The sequence below is a fragment of the Stegastes partitus genome, unplaced genomic scaffold, assembly GCF_000690725.1.
Source record: "Stegastes partitus isolate 25-593 unplaced genomic scaffold, Stegastes_partitus-1.0.2 Scaffold0, whole genome shotgun sequence".
NCBI lineage: Eukaryota > Metazoa > Chordata > Actinopteri > Pomacentridae > Stegastes > Stegastes partitus.
Genome location: NW_007577731.1, coordinates 1,182,334 through 1,202,881, shown reverse-complemented (window position 1 = coordinate 1,202,881; position 20,548 = coordinate 1,182,334). Strand labels below are relative to the sequence as shown.

Genomic DNA, 20,548 nt, shown 5'->3' with positions numbered 1-20,548 from the left:
TACAACATAGCAAACACCGTACAGACGTTTTATTATCCGGGCAGGGTGTGTTAAAGTCCCTGTCAGAAGGCCACGTCGTCCACAGCAACGTGACCGACTGCTTTGTTTTTGAGGTAAACCAATTTGGATCGCCGCCGCAGCCCTGAAGCTTTCATTAACAGTCGTTCCTTTTGTCTCTATCATGTTCATAAAATATAGTGAATATCTGAAATATGCCCTTCTGACGTCTCCACGCAGAAGAAGTGAGGTTATTAGAGAATACGAAACACTTTTACCAAGGGTTGTATCGATTAAGCAAAACAGCGGGACTAAGACATGATGATCTTAACACCCGCGTCTCCCCTCCGTCCTCCGGTTGTGCTCTAACAGACGTGCCTGTCCCGTTACCTGCTGGGCTAAAAACACCTCAAGTCCCTGCTGGCCTCGTATCTAAAGAGCTGCACTTGGTTTCACAGATATTAGCAATATTGAAGCAGATGACTACTAGTCCGGGATCAGCGCTGCGTCCCGTCCACCCGCTCTAAAAACACGTGGGTTTGGTTGTTTTCGGTTATAGGCAACTTTTGTCTTCTTATTTAAAAGCACTCTGGAATTGTATGTTAATAAAGGAATCCCTTACTGCCAGTATAGTAGCAGTGAGATTAAAATAACTCTTAAAAAAAAAAAAGTCCCTTTTGCAAATTAAACGACTGCATCGTCGTCGTCGTCGTCGCGGCCGCTTCGAACCACAAACGACAGATTTGGATGGAACCCTGTTAATAGTCTTAAAATGACGTGTACCCTTACCTACGTAGATAGTTTGTAGTGGTTTTTTTTCTCCACAAGGTGTGTGTATACTCACCCTTGTTAATTCAGTCCTTGTTATACATAACATGTACTTAATTGTGATTACAAATGGTGATATGCACAGAGCTTACAGTCATAAACAAAAAGTAAAAAGCATATAATGTATTGTATATAGTCCAAACAGTACATGTTCCCCCATAACAGTCCCTTAGTCTTCAACATAGTCTTTTGTACTCCTTCATAGTGTTTGTAAACGTTTTATGAAAAAAAAAAAAAAAGAAGTCTTTTTATAAGAAATGTACTGCCACTAATTGCGTGACGGAAACGGGTGCGTTGAATATGTGCTGCATGCTGCCCTCTGGTGGCGACAACCGGGAGCTGTGCTACAGGAAAGGGTTGGTGGATGAGCCCCCTGAAGGGAACGACCCGGCCGGTGCTCCCGCCTGAAACAAGGAGCAAAGGTTTAAGACACCTACAGAAAACACATACATCCCTCGGAATAAATGTCACGACTGGGGAAGCTTTTAGTTGATTTGTTATATTAACCTGACAGCACTTTACAAAGTTGGGAGAACAGAAGACAACACATGCTCACCATGAATGGGTTGTTGGACATGCCAGGGACAGCCATGGGCTGCCCAAAGGCCGCGATCGAGGGCTTGTTCTGACCGTAGACCGGGAATGCTGGGCCTACGGGTGACAGAGGGGAGAGGGATTTACACAGATCGAGTCTGTTCTCTCCAGCAGCAGAGATAAGAGCAATAAGAGTCTGGAATTCTCTTTTATTTCACTGCAGCCTTCATATCAACATGCCATAAAGATAAGTCCAAGAAAAACATTCATTTTACAACCTAAATTACAGCAGTTATGTTTCTTTAATTGTCAGGGACTAAGACTGCAAAGAGGAGAAAAGAAATCGAGGAGAGCCAAGCCCCAGCATGTCAGATTGCATTCAGGTAACAACAGAGCCTTAATGAGTGGTTTGTAATTGTGTTTCTGGACCAGAGCAGAACCCTAAAGCTTTGTACCCTAAATGCAACCTTTAATCACTGTGCAGCAGCTGCCACTGACGAGTTTAATTTGAGACAGCTTCAACTCAGGTCTTAATGCAGAGGGCCATCGTGTCGGTAAGAGAATGTGAATAGTTGATGCCAGAAAAAAAGGCAGCAGATGAATCACTGACAGGTACTGCACAGGTGCAACAGGGTGAGAGGATGGAGGGACGTGGGAGGCCACTAACCATTAGACTGAGGGTGGTAGGCCCCGGGTTGAGAGTAAGGGATGGGGGCCTGGCCGGGGAATTGCTGCTGGAAGTTTCCGCTGAAACTGGTCGGGAGGCAGTAGGAAGACGCATTCCCAAAGCCGGCGGGCATGCTCATAGAGCCAGTACCAAACGAGGCTACGAGACACACACGGCATGTGTGTGCAGTGGATGTACACGCATACCCACAACACACACACACACACACACGCACGCACACACACACACACAAGGAGGAATAAATTCTAGACAGTCTGGAAAAATCACAAAACTACCAACAATGTAACTGGGTTACATCAAAGCAACACAAACGTCTAAAAAATGAAGTCCATCAGACTGTAGATGTGCACATACCTGCAGCTGGAGCTCTGCCGTTGGTCTGAAACGGGTTGGTGGCCATGTCGGGGGGGATGGCTGCAGCGACGAAAGGGTTTGTGGATGGCACCGCTGGATGGGATAAAGTCACAAAATGAGTCTTAAAGTTGCAATGCACCAAAACATGTTGTATTTCTGTGTGCATCAGTGTAGCAGGAATCATCACGGCCACCTCCAAAGCCAGGCTGCATGCTGGGTAACACGGGTGGATTCTGAGCTGGTGATGAACCGAGCACTGGTCCAAACAAGTTCCTGTAAAGAGAATGATGGTTTTTACCTGATTAGAAAATGCAAAACAAGACAAGCATCAATTAATTCCAGAAAACTTGCAGACTACAGGAATCATCTCGGTTTCAACCTGAGATGCAGACAACAGCCAACGCACATAACGAGTGGGAGGAGCAACAAACCCCCAACTGAAAACGTAACTCAGGTGTTAATGCCTCCTTCAGGATATCAGTATCTGGAACTCCCAACTAGTCAGTCAGAGCTGATGAAGCCTCTTGGATGAGAGATCTTCAAGGAACTCAGGCAAGTCCAGCTCCGACGACTAAACTATGAGACTAACCATGACCATAACCAATAGAACACATTTATTCACACACATCAGCTGCACCATGTAAAGAACAGCATTCAGCACACACTGAACACTACATTAACCAGGTTCCTGTCGTGTTCACTCAGGTTTGCAGATGGACTGGGTGTAGGACGTGACCTGTCTGTAGCATGTGTGTCTGCCGGTCTCTCACCCTTGCACACTGGTTCCTGTGGAGGCAGACACAGAGGAGCTGAGCTCGTTGTCCAGCTCGGCCAGAGCAGCATAGCGGTCCTCTGTGCAGCTCCCCGTCTGGGACTGGGCAGCCACGGCGCTGGACATCGACGGAATTGGCACTCCTCCCCCTTTTAACAAATATTACGGGGGAAAAAAGCGTTTCAATCATCCATGGCCACATGCAGGTACACCCAGACACTTAAAATGCCCACTGGGTGTCCAGACGCTCTTCACAGGACTTTATCCAGTTAATTCAGGTTGAAAGGATGGTGTGTTCACAGAACTTCTGATGGGCTAGAAATCAGTTTTAAGTGCATACTGTGCTGAGCATAACTTTAAAATCTGATCCATGAGAAACAAGCTCCACAAAGCTTTCTGTGGTTTGGTTAAATATACTTATATATTCCTATTTGCCTTTTTTATACTTGCATTTTGCAGCACTGGAGTTGTCTTTTAATTTCATTGTACTCTGTGTATGATGACAATAAAAAGCATTCCGTTCTATTCTATTATCAACAACAGCAGTGGTGACCAGATCAGTCCAGTGGACAGTGAGGCTGTGACTGGTCACAGCTCAGGAGTCACGGATGGAATCAGTTATCAGGTCGACCAGATAAATAAATAAATAAAACAGGGAAGGGCCAGACAACACGGTCACTGTCAACTGCCTCCAACATGCCCCATTCATCTGAACACACGACCGCTTTGTATCGCGTCGCCACGACACTGCATCGACATTCAGGGAATTATTCCTCCCCGAGGCTGAGCTATGAGTTCACTTGTTTACCTGGAAGCACGATTATGCAAAAACTACCGAGTTACATGAAATTTAGCAGAGAGGTTACATTGTAGTGCTGGCCTCGGAGGACGGCTGTGCTCTCATGGCGCCCCCTTCTGGTCACATTAAACAGCAGCAGCAGCATTAAAACTATTCTTTACACTATGATTGTCAAACTTTGCAGTTAATCTGAAACGTGATCCGTGCAGCTCATGAATCTTCTGTTATCACCGCCAGCAGACAGAGTGAGAGAAGAGTAAAAACAAGTGTGAGGTGAGGGTGAGCATGTGTGGATACAATGGAGGAGAGACAGTGGTGGGGAGGGTGGTACCTGATGAAAAGGACTTTGAGGGAGGTGACGTGCTCAGATGGGATGGAATTGCAGTGTTTCCAAATGCCTCAAAGTTGGCAAAGTTGGTATTTGAGTTAACCTGAGGTGCTGCAGTCACACACAAGGAAGAATTAGGACATTGAATGCGGAAATAAAAAAATAAAAAAAACAACGACTGGGGAAATGTATGAGATAACGACGAGACGAAGCGCGGGACCTTCTGGGAAAGGAATCTCACCTGACTGGCTGGGGAAATGTGCAAAGTTGGCAAAGTTGGTAGAACTGGCAGTTTGAGCGGGCGGAGCAGCAAAGATGTCTCCTCCCAAGTCTGAAAGTAGGTCAAACTTCTTCTCCTGAGCGGCGCCGTGAGCCTGGGAGCGGCCCAGCCCTGGAGACTGGGCGGCAGGGAGAAAAAGGTTTAGTCGAAGGTGACAGTTAGTCGGGCTGAACGAGCCTCGGGGAGCGTTCCTCTCACCTGGCGCAGCGGGGTCTTGTTGAGCTGCAGGGTTTTGAGGGGTTGGACTTCTGGGGTGCTGCCGGTGCTGCTTGCCGAGGAGCCCGACACAGAGGCCTGGACGCTCGCTACTGCTCGTGCCTGGTCCGGAGGAACGTACCTGGGCGTTCAAGGAAAAGAGCAGCGACACATTCAGTCACTTTGGTAAGATGACCTCATTGAAGCCGAATGTAAACATGGTGCAGCAAACTTTTCAAACAAGGATTGTGTTTTCATTATTCTTTTATGCATATGGTTGCTAAAAATCTGATATCGCTAATTATTTTAAAGGAATAGTAAAATCAGATTCAATCCAGATGTTGACCCGACTTGTGGAAAGTGTGGACGTGCACCTGGTGCTGTGCTTCATATGTACTGGTCCCTGAAGTCCTACAGCATCAAATTAAACCAGATCCACTCGGTGCTACTTCTGCAGCAGCCCCAGACCTTGACTTGCCAAACTCTAAGTTAAAAGTCTTGAAATGTTCATTTTTATTGGAGGGACTCGTCATCCCCTTCACACTGGTTAAAAGATGTAATGTCCTGTATGGATCTGGAAAAAATCACGTATACAATCCGAGGTTCAGAAAACTGTTTCTATAAATTGTGCCGTCCTTTTCTGGATTTCTTTGAAAGACCATCGACTACAGAGCAGCTGAGTAGCCTAAGATACCCCGATCCCTAACCACCACCTTTTTTTCTTTTCTTTTTTTGATAGAAATATATAGTGGGTGTTATTATTAGTTTAAAAATCATTATTTCTGCTGTTTTCGTTTGTCCAGTTTTGTTTTTTGTCCTTTTTTTTATTATCTTTTTCTGCCTGTTTAACGTTCACAAAGAACAAAACGGTAAAAACTTTAATTTCTTGCAAATTCTGTACCGTACATTACGGTGATATTTCGGTGAATAAAAAGAACTTTGAAAGAAATCAGATTCGATTGAGCCTTTCTCAAACTCCAGGAGGGTTTAAGAGTTGTGCGGTTTTTTTTTTCTTCCCCCCACAAACTCTGCAGCAAAACCAGGAAAATGACACGTTGAGATAAAAAAATGTCTCAGACAATGAAGAGTGTGCTATCAAACTGAAGCATACGGTTAACCATAACTGCAAAATGGTTTCTGGCAGAGGTAACGCTTAACTCTCAGCGCTTTTTTTTCCCTTTGCATCACTGCTGATAGAAGCAAGCCAGGAGCTCTTTGCAACGTGAAGCATTGACTACCTTTTCCAGCGACATCATTAAAAGCTCACAGCCAAGTAGAGAGATATATTTATAAAACCCTTAATGCAATGTGCGTCCACAGGTTAAAGAACATCAGGTTTTAACTCTTTCAACTGTGATCAAACGCGTAAGAAAAATAAGTTACCATCTTTTCTTTTCGTATTTTTCCTGAAGGAACTCTTTTACTTTCTGTGGTTCTCGGAAATCTGGAACAACTGATGTCCTGTCGTCATAGAGGCCCAACCAGATGTGTTTACAGACCTACAGGGGGCACAGGAATGAGGAGAGTGGGAGGTAAAGGAGAGCAGCAGCGTGGGGGTGGTAGGGAGAGGTGAGAGAAAGTAGAGGGAAGGGGGGGGAAGGGATGGCGAGCAAAAAAAAAAAAAGGAGAAAGAAAGGAATGCCAATAAGTTGACTGGACTAAAGGAAAAACCCAAATATCAAATGAAGGCGTAAAGATGAAAATAACGCTGAACAGTGTGAAACACGATGCTGGGCTTTTGCTGTAAAGTGTGCACGATACCTCGTTGCTGTGTTTCTGTAGGAACTCGATTTCCTGCTGTGTGAATGTGGTCATAGAGATGGACTTCACTCTGTGTGGGGGATTCAGTCCTCGCCTGTGGGTGGAGGAGGTATATGTTAGCTAAAGAACAAGAGGAGCAGGATGCAACTCGATGCTGCTTAGGTTACACGAAACAAGCAAACAGAAAAAAACAACACCCTGTTAGATTTTGTTCTCAGAGCATCCACGAGGTACTTAAAGTTTGGGACACAGGGAGCGAGTGTAAATATGACACACATTTCTAAAATACAGAACAATCACAGGAAAGCATTTACTGCTGCTGAAGCTCCAAGAGCATTACAGTTTGAATCTTAACCCTCACATCAGATTAAAGCCACAGGTTAAATCAGAAATATTTACGACTTTAATATGATGGGAAGTGACTCAACCCTGATAAGACGTGGCCAAGGACTCATAGCAGATAATATCCTGATGTATTTATAGTGCCAAGAAAAAGGACAGACCTAAACTCCCCTCTCATGTTTCTCTGCTGTAAAAAAAATCACCATGAGGATTTGTTTTTGGCATGAATTCACAACTATTACAGATACATGATACAAACTGGTCTAACACAACTACAAAAGCACAAAATTGTGTAGTAATAGTGATGAAGTGTCACACGTAAATCATGCCTGAGGTGTGACATGACAACCCGAGCTGGTATCAACAACAAGCTAAACTCATTAGTAAACGCAACAGCGTGTGCGTCTTTAGCTCGAGCTAAATCATCAGAGGAGATTTATTAACAACTCTACGACAACTGCACTGAATTAATGATGGTCTGTATATAGGACAAAATGACATGTTTATGCCCACGGAGCTCAGACACACAACACGACAGAAGAACATGAAAATAATCAGAAAACTGAGTCAGCTGTCAAACAGGAAGCACACCAGCGAGACGAGCCGCTAAAAGTCCACCCATCCATCATCTCTACACCTTAATCCTCACTAGGGTCATGGGGGGCTGGAGTCTATCCCAGCTGACTCAGGGTGAAGGCAGGTTCACCTGGACAGGTAACCAGTCTATCACAGGGCTCCACTTAGAGACAGACAACCAAGCACACTCACATTCACACCTACGGACAATTTACAATCACCAATTAACCTCAACATGTTTGTGGACTGTGGGAGGAAGCCGGAGAACCCGGAGAGAACCCACGCTGCACGGGGAGAACATGGAGACTCCACACAGAAAGATCCTGGGTGTCCTCACCGGGAAGCCAACCGGCGACCTTCTAGCTGCGAGACGACGGTGCTAACCACCGACAAACCGTGCAGCCCCTCCATAAAGACATATTCTCAATAAAAAGCTGAGGTGATTTGAGAAACAATAACGTCGCAGCCAGAATATGTGGAGAGATTTAAAACTGCTGTTCGCTGCAACTTGACAGAGCTTCTAAGGAATTCTGAATAATCTAGTTTCTAGACGTCCAAAGCTGATGCAGACTTATAGACTGAAGCCGACTTCAGTAAAGTGAACATGGATGTAATATTTCATATTGTGTTGTTGTTTGTACTTCATGTACATCGTTAACATTTTAGTCTCACTCTCTGTTGATCCTCGTTAAAAAGATCCAACAGAACCGCTGTGATTTAAGGCTGCAATAAATAAAAGTGTATAAAGAGTCCAATGGGGTAAAGTTTGTATTGTTTCAGCACCAACATGGCAATCTGTGCAATAGTCACATCGCTTCAACATGTTTTGCACTTCTCATTCGTCATGACTCATTTACAAGAGAAGTCTGCGTAACAGAATTCACCCTAATTTAAGACTTCTTGAGTAAACTGAGTCATTTTTTCCTTTTTTACTGTATTCAAAACACGGGGTTTTGATGACACGCAGCCTCCACAGGTGCACGACGAAACGAGCAGCAGGGAAACACTCAAAGGCAAAGTCTGGTGACCAAAAGTACGACGGAAATATTTAAACAGCAGAAAGGGAGAATGTTGGGGGAAAACCTGGTCATGTGTCAGCAGCTGTCGCCACCACACGAGACAACTAACCATCGAAATCAGCACCACAAACCTCACAGAGCTACTGGAGACAACAGGGGAAATCTCCTGTATTTTTTCTGTAGCACAATTTATATTGTGGGAAAACTAAATAGGTCAAAGATCTTCAAGGCCTTTTATTGGTCACAAACACAGTTATATACGGTATTATGGCAGTGAAATGTGCTCCTGCTCCACACCGAAACAATAAGAATAAGATAAATAAGGAATAAAACACACAAGAAGTACAAATCTACATATGAATGCATACATATTTATATATATAGCAAGAGATGTTGATGAGAGATGAGAGAGAAAGAAAAAAATTAAATTCAGAATATATTATGTACATGCTAAAATGTGTTTTTTTTTCATAATTTCCTTTGACCTTACTGATGTGCTCCTGTCTTCATGCTGTGTAGTTTAACACAACCTGAAATAACAGCACGTGTTGGGATCATATTAATGATCCTAACCTCTGCCTACACACCTACACACTGCCTGGATGTATCGCCCTAACAAAACAATGTCACTGCTCCTCATTATTTATGACTTTTCCTGAGTATTCAGTCATGATTTCCACCACGTCTTGTTGTCGTTGCACAACCAGGTGGGACAGTCCCTTTGCATTTCACTCCCACACTGTGTGAGCACGTGACTAATAGGAATCACCTGTAGCATAAGGACAGCAGCGGGAGCCTCAGTGTCAGCGGCTCCGTGGGTGTGGACGGGCGGTGTGTTGCGTAGATCAGCCTTGTTGCCTAAATCCTGGCTTTAATTACAAAATGCTTGAAGTTTCTGAGGAAGTGGTTTCATCACACAGCAAGCCACGGTCGACCCACTGCCCCAGTCTTTCAACCGCTTCCCGAGTTCAGCGACCCACCCCGCTGCCGTTATCTGGTCGGAGGTCCAGCTAAAGTTCACCAACAAGACGAGGTCCCCCTGTTTTCAAACACCGAGCTCAAACATTAGCCACACTCCTGAACCGTGCTAACCTTGACCACAGAGAGCCGCCGAGACAGACAGCCAGCCAACCAACCAGCCGGCCAGCCGGCCGGCCCGCATGTCCCCACAACAACCCCGGCTAATCACACCGAAGCCCCGCCGTAAACAGAACCTCCCCCAGCCCAGCCCCGGCGGCCTCGGGGGCTCAACCGAAGGTGGCATTACCTGTCCCGGCGTCGGCACTAGCTAACGAGCTAACGGTACCGCCAAGTCAGTGCCAGGACCCCACAGCGGGCGCCTCGGCGGACCACCGTAGACCGTAAATACAACACTCTGACCCGAAAGGAAACTCACAGGATCCCGGAGCAGGTGGTGCAGACGAAGGAGCCCACTGTCATGTTGACATAGGTCGGGCCGCGCTGGTCGCAGTCGAAGCATTTCCTATTCGCGGGCAGGCTAGTCATTTCCCGGAGCATCTTTAGATGAGTCTCCTCCTGCTTTCGCTTCGCGCTCGTCGCCATGGCCGAGAACAGCGGCTGGTATCACCGGGGAGGGAAAAGTTCGGGACCCGGGGAGGGGCGGGTGTCTTCAGGGCAGACTTGCCGCGTACGACGGCGGCGGTGTCGGTGGCGGAGGTGGCCGGGGAGACACCTTGCTGAGAGGTCTAGCGGGGAGACTGGGCGACTGACAAACTTCTTCCTCGACACGGAGAAAGTGAGAAACTCAGCGGCCTCAGTGACACCAGCGCCCCCTGTCGGTGCGGAAATACACGCCTCCTAGTTTAATTAAAACCCACACGGTTGTTGGGAAATAATCCATTTTAAGAAACAGAATAATTAACCACAATTTGCATCCAGTTATAAGAGTACCACATTCATCCAAAACATTATTTTAATTTTAAAAAAGACAAACAAGTGAAGCATACAATGTATACACTGCACTTACATTTGTTTTTTAAAACAAAATCACCTTTTTCTCTATATGGATTTGAACATCTCTTCAAAGACGTTACTTCACTTCTCTGCACGTTTTAAAATTCAGGTCTTTGGTCTCGGCCTTGGCAGCCTTGACACAGCAGGTGCTAATTGAATATCTAGCGATGAGACGTCCCCTGTCTTCAGTCTTGGCCTCCCTGACACTGATCACACTGTTCTCTTTCATGGCCATCCACCTCCTGCTCTGCTTCTCTTTGCAGGAAACTGCTGGACGCGCTGAAGAAGTGCTCAGTGATTTGCATTGTTGCGCGCCCTGCTGTTCGCACAAGATCGGATTATTGTTTTGTCGCTTAAAATGAATGGACAAAGACTTGAAATCAGTATTTTGCAGCACGCCTGTTTTTCAAAACAGAGTGAAAAACTTAAAGGGCACTTGATAAAGGTCGGTGCTCTGTAATTGCAAAACAATTATCCAACACATAAAGCTGCTGCCTCTCAAAATGCTGAAATTTCTAAATTATTAGATGATAAAACAGAATGATTGGAGGAACATTCAGTACAAAACTCTTGACTTCTAGTGTTGCATAATGGTAAAAACAAGCTTATGGCACAAATCCAAGATTGGAAACACAGACTGAACAGACAAACTGGTACATGATGGGGTTTTTGATACCCAGACAGAGAGGGAGATAAAAACCACGGACTGGCTGATCATCAGATCCGACGTTGTATATGTTTTTAACCAGTTCCTCATAAAAATAAATCCATTTATAAACACTATGATCCTGATGTCACCACTCTGTAGTGTCGAGGAATGTCCTGCACAAAGCAGTATCTGGCTGACCGCATGTAAAGAGTTACGACATCATTAAACAAACATATTTCAAGTTTTGTGTTAGAGCCGTTGCAAACTTCCACACCAGGATTATAACATACTGCTCCTAAACATCAGTTATCAGTGTCCTTCATGATAATATCTGTATTGGCCCCAGAAAAAAAAGGAAAAAAAAGTCTAATCCCTTCTTTGGTCGAAGGAGGCAGAAACGGCGTCAGGCTTATTTTGACTTTGGCCTCTTTTTGTTGACACCTAAAGAGTCTGCGTCCACAGTCTGGAGGAAAAGAGAGAGACGAAACATTCAGACAAATCAACACAGCAGATTCAGAACCACTGAGAGGTCTATGTATGGTGAGTTATTAAGCTTCTATTCCTGGCTTTGTGGCGGTGAACTGGAGCAGAAGGCTGATCAAGGTGGTGGTTCATTTCATCATTAAACAACCTATCAATGAAGTTGTCAGTCTTTTATAAGCTTTAAAAATGCCCAAATTCTTAATTATTTCTGAAAATGATTTAAATATCTTCACCTGCTCCCTTTTCCTGGTGACTCTGAAGAAGTCCTCCATGCGAGTCTGCCTACTGTTTCCCGCTGCCTTCTCCTTCTCCCGCTCCTCTCGCCTGTTTTTCCGGAATTCACGGAACCTCTCCATCCGACGACGGACCCTCTCCTCCCTAGAATAATAATCAGTATTGTTTTAAAACAACGGTTAAACAGTTATCATTTTAATATTTTACAGAATGCTGTGAACTCGGGCCTATGGAAGAACATGGACACGGTGAATACGTACTTAATGCGTTTGGCGGGACAGAGGAACTCGACCACAGCTTCTTCATCCGGCTCGGTCCAGGTGAGCTCAGGAGCTGCCGTTTGTGGGGCGTCCAAGAATATCTTTCTTGCTTCTTTGTACTTCCAGAAATGTGGAACAGGATGGGTCTGAGGGCAGCAGATATTGTAATCCGATTAGATCCTACGCAGTTGTTGTAATTCAGTGTAGAGACAGAACAACAAAGACCACTGGTTGTCCATCCATCCATCATCCATCCATCCATTATCTATATACCGCTTAATCCTCATTAGGGTCACGGGGGGGCTGGACCCTATCCCAGCCGACTTAGGGTGAAGGCAGGGGACACTCTGGACAGGTCGCCAGTCTGTCACAGGGCCACACTTAGAGACAGACAACCAAGCACACTCACATTCACACCTACGGACAATTTACAATCACCAATTAACCTCAGCAGGAAGTCGGAGAACCCGGAGAGAACCCACGCTGCACGGGGAGAACATGGAGACTCCACGCAGAAAGATCCCGGGTGTCCTCACCGGAACGCCAACCGGCCACCTTCTAGCTGCGAGGCGATGGTGCTAACCACCGAGCCACCTTGCAGCCCCTCCTTGATGTATGCATATATTTAATCTATTAACTGTGTTTTCCCTGGTTGTGTCTACAGTATGGGTGAAACAGTCCAAGACAAATGTCCCCCGCCTGGGACAATAAAGTTAATCTACCTCTCTCTTGACGTGCAAAACCACGTCCTCAATAGTACGGTGCTTCTGGATCAGCGTCAGAGCTCTCTTGGGTCCCAGACCGGGTATCTTGTCGCAGTAGTCGCAGCCCAGCAAAATACACAGGTCAACAAGCTGGCAGGAAATAAGAAAACAGAACAGCTGAAGTATGAAATGGTACAGCAGTATGATAAACAGACTGGTGACAATTTAAAGGAAAAACCAACAAAAAGGCTTTTTGTTAGGTTTTTGTCCACTATGTGGTCCCAGAACAGCTCCATGGCATCGATTCTCCAAGTTTCTAAACTTTAGAGGGATTGCCAACATTGTTTAAAACATATTCCATCATTTGGGGCTTTGAGGATGACGGTGGAGAGCACTATGTAAGATATCGGTCCAAACTATAGGAGCTATAGGAGTTCAACTGGTTTTAGATCTTCCGACTGAAGGTCACAGCATAGAATTCACTTTATTTCCAATTCAGTTCAATCCAATTCTTGATTTCGAACGAATTTAAAAAAAAGAAAGAAAGAAAGAAAATGAAATGCATATAAAATAAAAATAAAGACTTCATGTGAGTGACAGACAAAATACATATATACATATACACATATACCTACATACATTCTGTTGCCACTCCATGAATAGTTATATCTAAAGAAGAGAAAAGTACTCTCCAACATGATTTGAATAAATAAATCATTTTACTCAAACTACTCAGTGACCCGTTGCGCCCTGTGGATGGAGGTATCAACCCGCTTCCATCAGGATAGAAATGTTATCACAGGATAAAGGTGACCACCCAGAACAACCTGGACCCAAATCATGCTAGAAAAATGTCCACAGAGCCAACGGGACCCCCTCGCTGTACGGGACGAGTGTTCATACGCCACACATGCGCTCAGCCCCTTGTTGAGAGTGTGGTGAAGGATGGCTGGTCTGACCGCATCACTTTATTCTGCATCTGTGTGGTTTTTGCTCCACTGGACTCTCAGATGTGCATTCATCTTTGTAATGACGGGTTCATGCGCTGCAGCCCTACTATAATATCCGCCTCCGTGTAATTGTGGATAGGACGTCCTTGCTGAGGAAGAGCTGCTCTTCTCACTTTCTTAGCATATCATACTAATTTACGAGCATCACCGTCATCAAGTTTGTGCTGCCGACCACAGTTTGCAACCTGGTCTACTGACGTGTTTCCACAGATCTAAATGCAGATGTCACTTTAGTTGCTGTTTCTGTTGAAACACCAGTTAGCTGAGCAGTTTGGTTTTGGACTGAAGCTCCTGCCATCTGTGCACCAACAAAGAACCATCTTCCAAAGTCCTTTCTTTTTGTCCTCTTTATTAGAATCATCTGGGCCTGCTCAGCACTTAGATGCCTCCCACAGACCACGACTGTTAACTGTGCACCTGTGTGGAAGCGTCTGCTTTCACTGTATTGGTACATTCATTTATTTATGGTTTTCCTTTCATTTGTCACATCTGAATGCTAATATATATGGAATCTAAGCTTTCAAAGATATTTTGATGAATGTTTCGGTCTTACCTCTTTGTGATTGATTTGGAGTTTCTCCAGTAACTTGGGTAAAGAATATTCAATGACTTCACTGTGAAAAAGAGCACAGACTCAACATTAGAGCAGCCTAGACATCTCCCAGGGCTATCACATCCTCCATCGTCCTCCAGCCGACCTATCAGTCACAGTCTGACCTGTTTATTAATTAAATAGTCATGTGTCCAGTGGTTATATCTGAGAGAAGTCAGTGGAGTCCATCTGCATGTTTAGCTGCCATCACATATGATCTCATTACTTGCTATGGGACTGCATGCAGCTCATGTTTATCTGACAGGCCGCTGCTGTGATCTGCTAGACTAAATAAGATCTGCATTTGTTCTTCTTTGAATTACTGTGACTTAAAATAGTTCTGTGGCGAGCCACCAGATAACAGGTCGCGCTGTGATTATGGGATTCCTGACCTCATCTACTATATATACACAACAATATCCCCACCAACTTCTAATTAGCTTTTGTCTGATACTCTGGCACCAGCGTTTGCACATTAACACGTATATGACGGAAACAAGTGTTGATTCTTCTACTGACACCAGTCCTAAATCGAACTGCAGACTCCATTCACAATGACGCTCTGAAGCATGTATCAAGAGTCTGGTAGTAGATTTTGGTCGTACACAGAAGCAACTTCCCCTCAGGGATCCATCCATCATCTCTACACCGCTTAATCCTCAATAGGGTGGTGGGGGGCTGGAGTCTATCCCAGCTGACTCAGGGTGAAGGTAGGTTCACCTGGACAGGTAACCAGTCTATCACAGGGCTACACTTAGAGACCGACAAGGGTAGAACATAGAGACTCCACGCAGAAAGATCCCGGATGTCCTCACCGGGACGCCAACTGGTGACCTTCTATCTGTGAGGCGACAGTGAGGCAACGGTGCTAACCACTGATCCACCTTGCAGCCCTCAGGGATCCTCAGGGATCAATAAAGTATTTCTGATTCTGATGTAGAGAAACCAGGCTCTGGAAAGGTTCCAGCATCAACGTAAATGGATTCAAATGTAAAATAAACTCGGCACAATCCTCTGAGCAACACATGAACTGCACAGCTCCTACCTGTCCCTCTTGGCATTCAACTGGCGAATCAGAACGCTGGCTCCGAACGGCAGCGTGTCCATGTCCTCTGACGCCACAGCGTCCACGGTGCCCTCTCTGACCAGATGGGCACACAGCGCCTCAGCATCCCCTGGAGCCTGGGAGGTTTAAAACAACGAAAAGAGGGAAGCTGGATGAAAAGGTGCAGGGAAGATGTTACATATCTATTTACTGTTTAGGAGGTTGTACCTGGATGACAGGTACGCCCAGATGTTTCAGGAGCTGAACACAATCTCTGGTCTGGGATGATGGCGTTCCTGTGCAGTTGGGGAAGTTCCAACCAGCTGCCTCGGCTCGCTTCTCCAGCTGCAGAGAAAAACAAGCTTTGTTACGATCCAGCCTCTAGGGTCAGCTGGATGCAACGAAAAAAAGAGATGGAAGTGGTTCAGGTAACGCAGTTTATTGCTCAGTAACGTAAATGAACATAACAGAACCGTGACAATACAAAAGAAGCTGGTCGATGATGCTAAAAATCGAAGAACCAAACGAAGGCTAACAGAGTGTCGAAGCTAGCAAACAAAACTAAACTCTTTAGCCAAAACTTTAAATCTAAAAGCAACATCCACACATAACAGAAGAAACTAAAACAAACTAGTGCCTCAAAACACGAGTAACTTCTTCACAAAGTTGCACAGCTGCTAACAGGAGTCATAGTCTCCACTGAGATGCTCACGAAACTCCCACACGAGTTAGCAGCTGCCAACACAAGCTACCACAAACACAAACCAAGAGGCACCAGGACTGTTCGCACTAAATGCCAGCCAGCCAGACTGAAACGTTGCTGGTTGCTTTTATAGCCAGGTGTGGTGATTGCTGGGGTGGAGGAGGAGTGGTGGTGGTCCAATCAGATGTAACTGGAGGCGGGAAGAACAAGGTCTTCAGCTCCGGGCTAATTAGCTGAGATGACTGGCAGCTGGTGTCCTGGGCAGCTCTCAGCCGCCCACAACTGGGCCTGCACAGGTCATCTCCACACGCAATGGTCACAAGTCCACATAACAAAAATGGCACAAACAGCGTGGACAGCTTCAACAGCAGGAGTCCTGTGTATCACACTACAGCTGTCTCTATCATGTGGCACTGGTCCTTTAAATTCACTTCCTTGTTTAAAATATTTTCTTCAGTCAACCAAGGTCATGGGACCGGTTCTACTACCATTAAGGAGGAATCGGGCCTAGCCTCTCTCTGACCCGTGAGTGTCTCACACACAGCAGGAGGAAGAGTTCGCTGTCAAGTGGAGTCAAAGATGCAGACATGAAGCGTCACTTACAACATGTTTCTTCTCCCCCGGAGGCTTTCCGTCAAACACAAAGACCGGTCTGATGTCATGTTCCAGGAAGGTGAGCGTGCGAAAGAAGAGACCTGTCAGAGGGCTGGAGAGAAAAGATGTTTCACACAAACATGCTGGAGAACTGAAACCTGTGCTTATTGTTACACGTATGGGGCCAATGTTGAGTCTCAGAGGTCTTCATTCACCTGCTGGCTGTAGGTTCTGGTGGTTTGTGTTGGATACTGTTCATTTGTGAAGTGTTACGTTACACTAACAACGCTGATCATGTGCAACATCCATCCATCATCTCTACACCTTAATCCTCACTAGGGTCATGGGAGGCGGAGTCTATCCCAGCTGACTCAGGGTGAAGGCAGGTTCACCTGGACAGGTAACCAGTCTATCACAGGGCTACACTTAGAGACAGACAACCAAGCACACTCACATTCACACCTATGGACAATTTACAATCATCAATTAACCTCAGCATGTTTCTGGACTGTGGGAGGAAGCCAGAGAACCTGGAGAGAACCCACGCTGCACGGGGAGAACATGGAGACTCCACGCAGAAAGATCCCGGGTGTCCTCACCGGAACGCCAACCGGCAACCTTCTAGCTGTGAGGCAACGGTGCTAACCACCAAGACACCTCGCAGCCCTCATGTGCAGCATGATTAGTTATTTTATCAGATGGCCTTACATCACACACGTGTAGTTCTGGATACTCGATGTACTGGGTATACATCAGGCATTATCTATACATGATTTGGAAGTTGAAGGAAAAGGGAGAAGACAGAAGGTGTCATCATACATCCAAGAGCTCACCTCAGGGAAGGCGTTGCTGCACGGAACTGGTTCATAACGATGGAGGTGTCCAGTGCGATGACTTTTCCTGTGGAGCGTAACACAGCAGCACAATCTCACTTTGGTCTTTCAGGACTTGTTTATCACATGCACTCTTGCCAAGAGGTCAAAACATATTCATTGCATTCATTCAAGTGCAGCGCTTGAATACATCTGCGGGATTAGGAACTGATTTCTCCCACTTCCAGTGGACATTATTCATGTTTCTGCACTTCATCTAGCCTCCAGGTTTTTATAATAGCCTGTGCAAAGTGGTAAAAGCTGTTCACTTCAAAACAGCATGAATCCAGCAGCATCACTATGTTGTGTTTACTGCAGGTTTGCTTCATGAGTCCTTTAACTCTTCTCAGTAGTGAACAGCTGAACCAGGTCTGTCCCTTTAACACAGCTGGACTTTAATATTTAAACAGCGGAAGTGGATCCATCACTCAGGTCAAAGCACTGACAGCACAGTTACTGTAACGTTATTATAATCATGTTTTGAATAGAAAACCTTTACATAGTGCATCATGTTGCTCTCAGCTGGTTAGCAGCTTAATTAGACAGGAAATGAAAGTATCCGAGTACGTTACAAGTAGCTCCCTCTAAATCCTTGGATAAATATCAGTGTAGTAGCTGCATTTTATTGTTAATCCTTCATTTCGGTGGTATAAACACTTTTAAAGAGGTTTTTTGTTACGACAGGGTGGCATAATTGTATTGTAGCTGTCGCGTGACCACGCTAGCGCTAGCGGCTAGCAGCAACCAATGCGCAGCGGCGCAGAAAACAGAGAAAGCGACCAACGACCAGGTGTGTTACCTGTGTAGTCGCTGATTTCCTTGTAAGAAACAGCACCGGGAGCTTCCGAGCGGATTAAATCTGCCAGTTTGGTGATCCCCATTGTGCCACATTCACTAACTTCCGGTTTGATTAACACTTTGGAAAGAAGACGAGGAGACAGAACAACGTCAGGTGGCTTCCCCCGATGATCTGTGGAGGATCCTTTGCTGTGAAGACACGGACTAAAGCGGGATTAAATGACATTTCTCTGGACCGGTTAAAACCCCTCCATCGTGTGTGTGTGTGTGTGTGTGGTGCTGCAGGTCAGCTGATGGAGCAACAGGGGGCGCTGCTGCACACAGAAAGGGAGGAAACCAACATCCATCATTTATTACAGCAAAAATATTTACAAACAATGAATGTGTTCATATATTACAAAGAAAGTCAAACTCCAGCTCCAGGTCACACGTTTAGGTACAGCGCCAAGGCTTCTGTACCATGTGTGATGAATAGATCAGCATGAAACAACACACCTAGCTCATTATTCCAAAATAATGACGGATATTTCATAAACATTTCCACCTACTACACATGATCGCACACACGTTGGCTCTAAGACTTATATCACAATGTCTGCTGTATAAAACCACAAAGTCCATGCGTTTAATGCAGGTGGAAAAACAGAAATACGGAGTCGCGAGAGTGCAAAATTACAAAAATAAATCAATAAAAGAATAGTAAAATAAAAGTGGAAATAAAAATAAGAATAAATAAAATCAAAAAATAAAATAATTTGGCAATATAAAGCAAAATGAATCAAAAATGACTCCGTAAAAGAAAAGGTTAATAAAAGTAGAAATATAAAGACAAATAAATAAAATAAATATGATAATTTATTATTTTGAAAATATTTTTTGTTTTAATTTTTTAAAATTTAAAAGTTTATTTAAAGTTTCTATTTTATTATTTGTTTCATTTGTATTTGTATTTTTTATTTTTATTTATTCTTTTTTTTTTTTTTTACACTGTCGCTTTAAAAGCAAAGGAAATATACGTGGAAAAATGTGCGCAGTAGGAATGTCGTTGTGCCCATATTTCTTTTGATTTTAAAGCAACATTATAAAAAATATTATTATTATTATTAATAATAATAATAATAATAATAATAATAATAATAATTAAAAATAGTAAATAAATAAATTCATTAATTTTTTTAAATTAATACATAAAAATACATTATTATTATTTTATTTATTTGTCTTTAAATTTCTACTTTTACTAGCCTTTTCTTTTATGGATTAATTTTTGGTTAATATTGCTTTATATTGCCACATTATTTATTTTTTATTTTACATATTTTTCTTTTATTTTCACTTTTATTTTATTATTCTTTTATTGATTTATTTTTGTAATTTGGCACTCTCACTACTCCATACATAAAGGTCAAATTCTCTGGAAAGAAATAAAAACAACAACAGAAAAAACAAGCTGTAGGAACAGCAGGGGGAAACAGGATCACTTCACTTGGTGCCCATTTGTATTTTTGTCAGCACTTCATCAAGTTTATCGTAGAATCCTTCACATGTGGCGACCAAAGAGGTAAAAAACAGGACAGAACATTTCAACAATGGTCTATTCAAGTAATCTACACAAATGTTTGGGGGAGTGAAGAACTCAGAGGGCATTGGGGGTAAATGTTATGGCATCTCTAGATTTAGTAATCTTGTTTTGACACTTTCAGAGTTTATGACCAAACTGATGAAACAGACACGACAGGTCAGGCCTGAGGTTTGGTCCTTTAACGACGGTTCCAGCTCTGGGCAGGGTTCCCAAAACATTTGTTACTCAAGTAAATCCTTGTTTAAAATCTACAAAGCTTCTTTAAAACACCTTTTTTCATTTACTTTCACAAAGAGAAAAGATGATACGTGTCCCTGTAATGTATGTTGTTGGTGTTCAAAGCATTTATCGAGCTTAAAAGGGCAATATTCTCCTCACGCTTTACTAAGCTAGTTTGACAAAGTCAGGGTTTTTTTTTAAACTCTGACTTTAGGCTTGACATATCTTCCTAATCTGGCTTCGTGGTGCAGCCTTCTGGACCCTTTTCAGTTTCTCCTTCATGAAAGTAAACATGAGTGCATGTCTGAAGATCCTCAGTCATCCAGGTCATGGTTATTCTGGTAGATTAATCATAG

At 44.1% G+C, this 20,548-nt stretch overlaps 2 protein-coding genes across 3 annotated transcripts; both read right to left on the bottom strand.

Annotated features, from left to right (window-relative positions):
* Positions 1-933: 933 nt before the first annotated feature.
* Positions 934-10,199, bottom strand: agfg1b (ArfGAP with FG repeats 1b). 2 transcript variants are annotated; one of them, XM_008280971.1, is made up of 12 exons: positions 9,870-10,199; positions 6,537-6,630; positions 6,159-6,274; positions 4,779-4,917; positions 4,542-4,698; positions 4,304-4,411; positions 3,172-3,322; positions 2,595-2,674; positions 2,402-2,494; positions 2,027-2,185; positions 1,382-1,476; positions 934-1,229 (listed from the first exon to the last, which is right to left on the bottom strand). In XM_008280971.1, exons 1-12 carry the CDS (start codon positions 10,034-10,036, stop codon positions 1,170-1,172), a joined length of 1,419 nt encoding a protein of 472 aa, XP_008279193.1. In that variant the 5' UTR covers positions 10,037-10,199; the 3' UTR covers positions 934-1,169. The 2 variants fall into 2 exon arrangements, with proteins under 2 accessions (XP_008279193.1, XP_008279273.1); XM_008281051.1 differs by lacking the exon at positions 4,304-4,411.
* Positions 10,200-10,375: 176 nt separating this feature from the next.
* LOC103356596 (probable flap endonuclease 1 homolog) lies at positions 10,376-19,096 on the bottom strand. The gene is made up of 10 exons (XM_008280853.1): positions 18,393-19,096; positions 17,555-17,621; positions 16,731-16,833; positions 15,653-15,769; positions 15,425-15,561; positions 14,341-14,401; positions 12,796-12,927; positions 12,074-12,219; positions 11,813-11,957; positions 10,376-11,559 (listed from the first exon to the last, which is right to left on the bottom strand). The coding sequence occupies exons 1-10, from the start codon at positions 18,472-18,474 to the stop codon at positions 11,506-11,508; spliced, it is 1,044 nt and encodes a 347-aa protein (XP_008279075.1). The 5' UTR covers positions 18,475-19,096; the 3' UTR covers positions 10,376-11,505.
* Between the last annotated feature and the right edge of the window lie 1,452 nt (positions 19,097-20,548).

Excerpts from the sequence above, each read along its gene's own strand:
- agfg1b (XM_008280971.1), bottom strand. The coding sequence starts at position 10,036 with ATGGCGACGAGCGCGAAGCGAAAGCAGGAGGAGACTCATCTAAAGATG. Across the intron at positions 4,412-4,541 it reads ACATTTCCCCAGCCAGTCAG|CACCTCAGGTTAACTCAAAT; the intron begins GTGAGATTCCTT and ends GTGTGACTGCAG. Across the intron at positions 1,477-2,026 it reads CTACCACCCTCAGTCTAATG|GCCCAGCATTCCCGGTCTAC; the intron begins GTTAGTGGCCTC and ends TGTCACCCGTAG.
- LOC103356596 (XM_008280853.1), bottom strand. The coding sequence starts at position 18,474 with ATGGGGATCACCAAACTGGCAGATTTAATCCGCTCGGAAGCTCCCGGT. Across the intron at positions 17,622-18,392 it reads GGAAATCAGCGACTACACAG|GAAAAGTCATCGCACTGGAC; the intron begins GTAACACACCTG and ends TACGCTCCACAG. Across the intron at positions 16,834-17,554 it reads GCAGCAACGCCTTCCCTGAG|CCCTCTGACAGGTCTCTTCT; the intron begins GTGAGCTCTTGG and ends TTTTCTCTCCAG.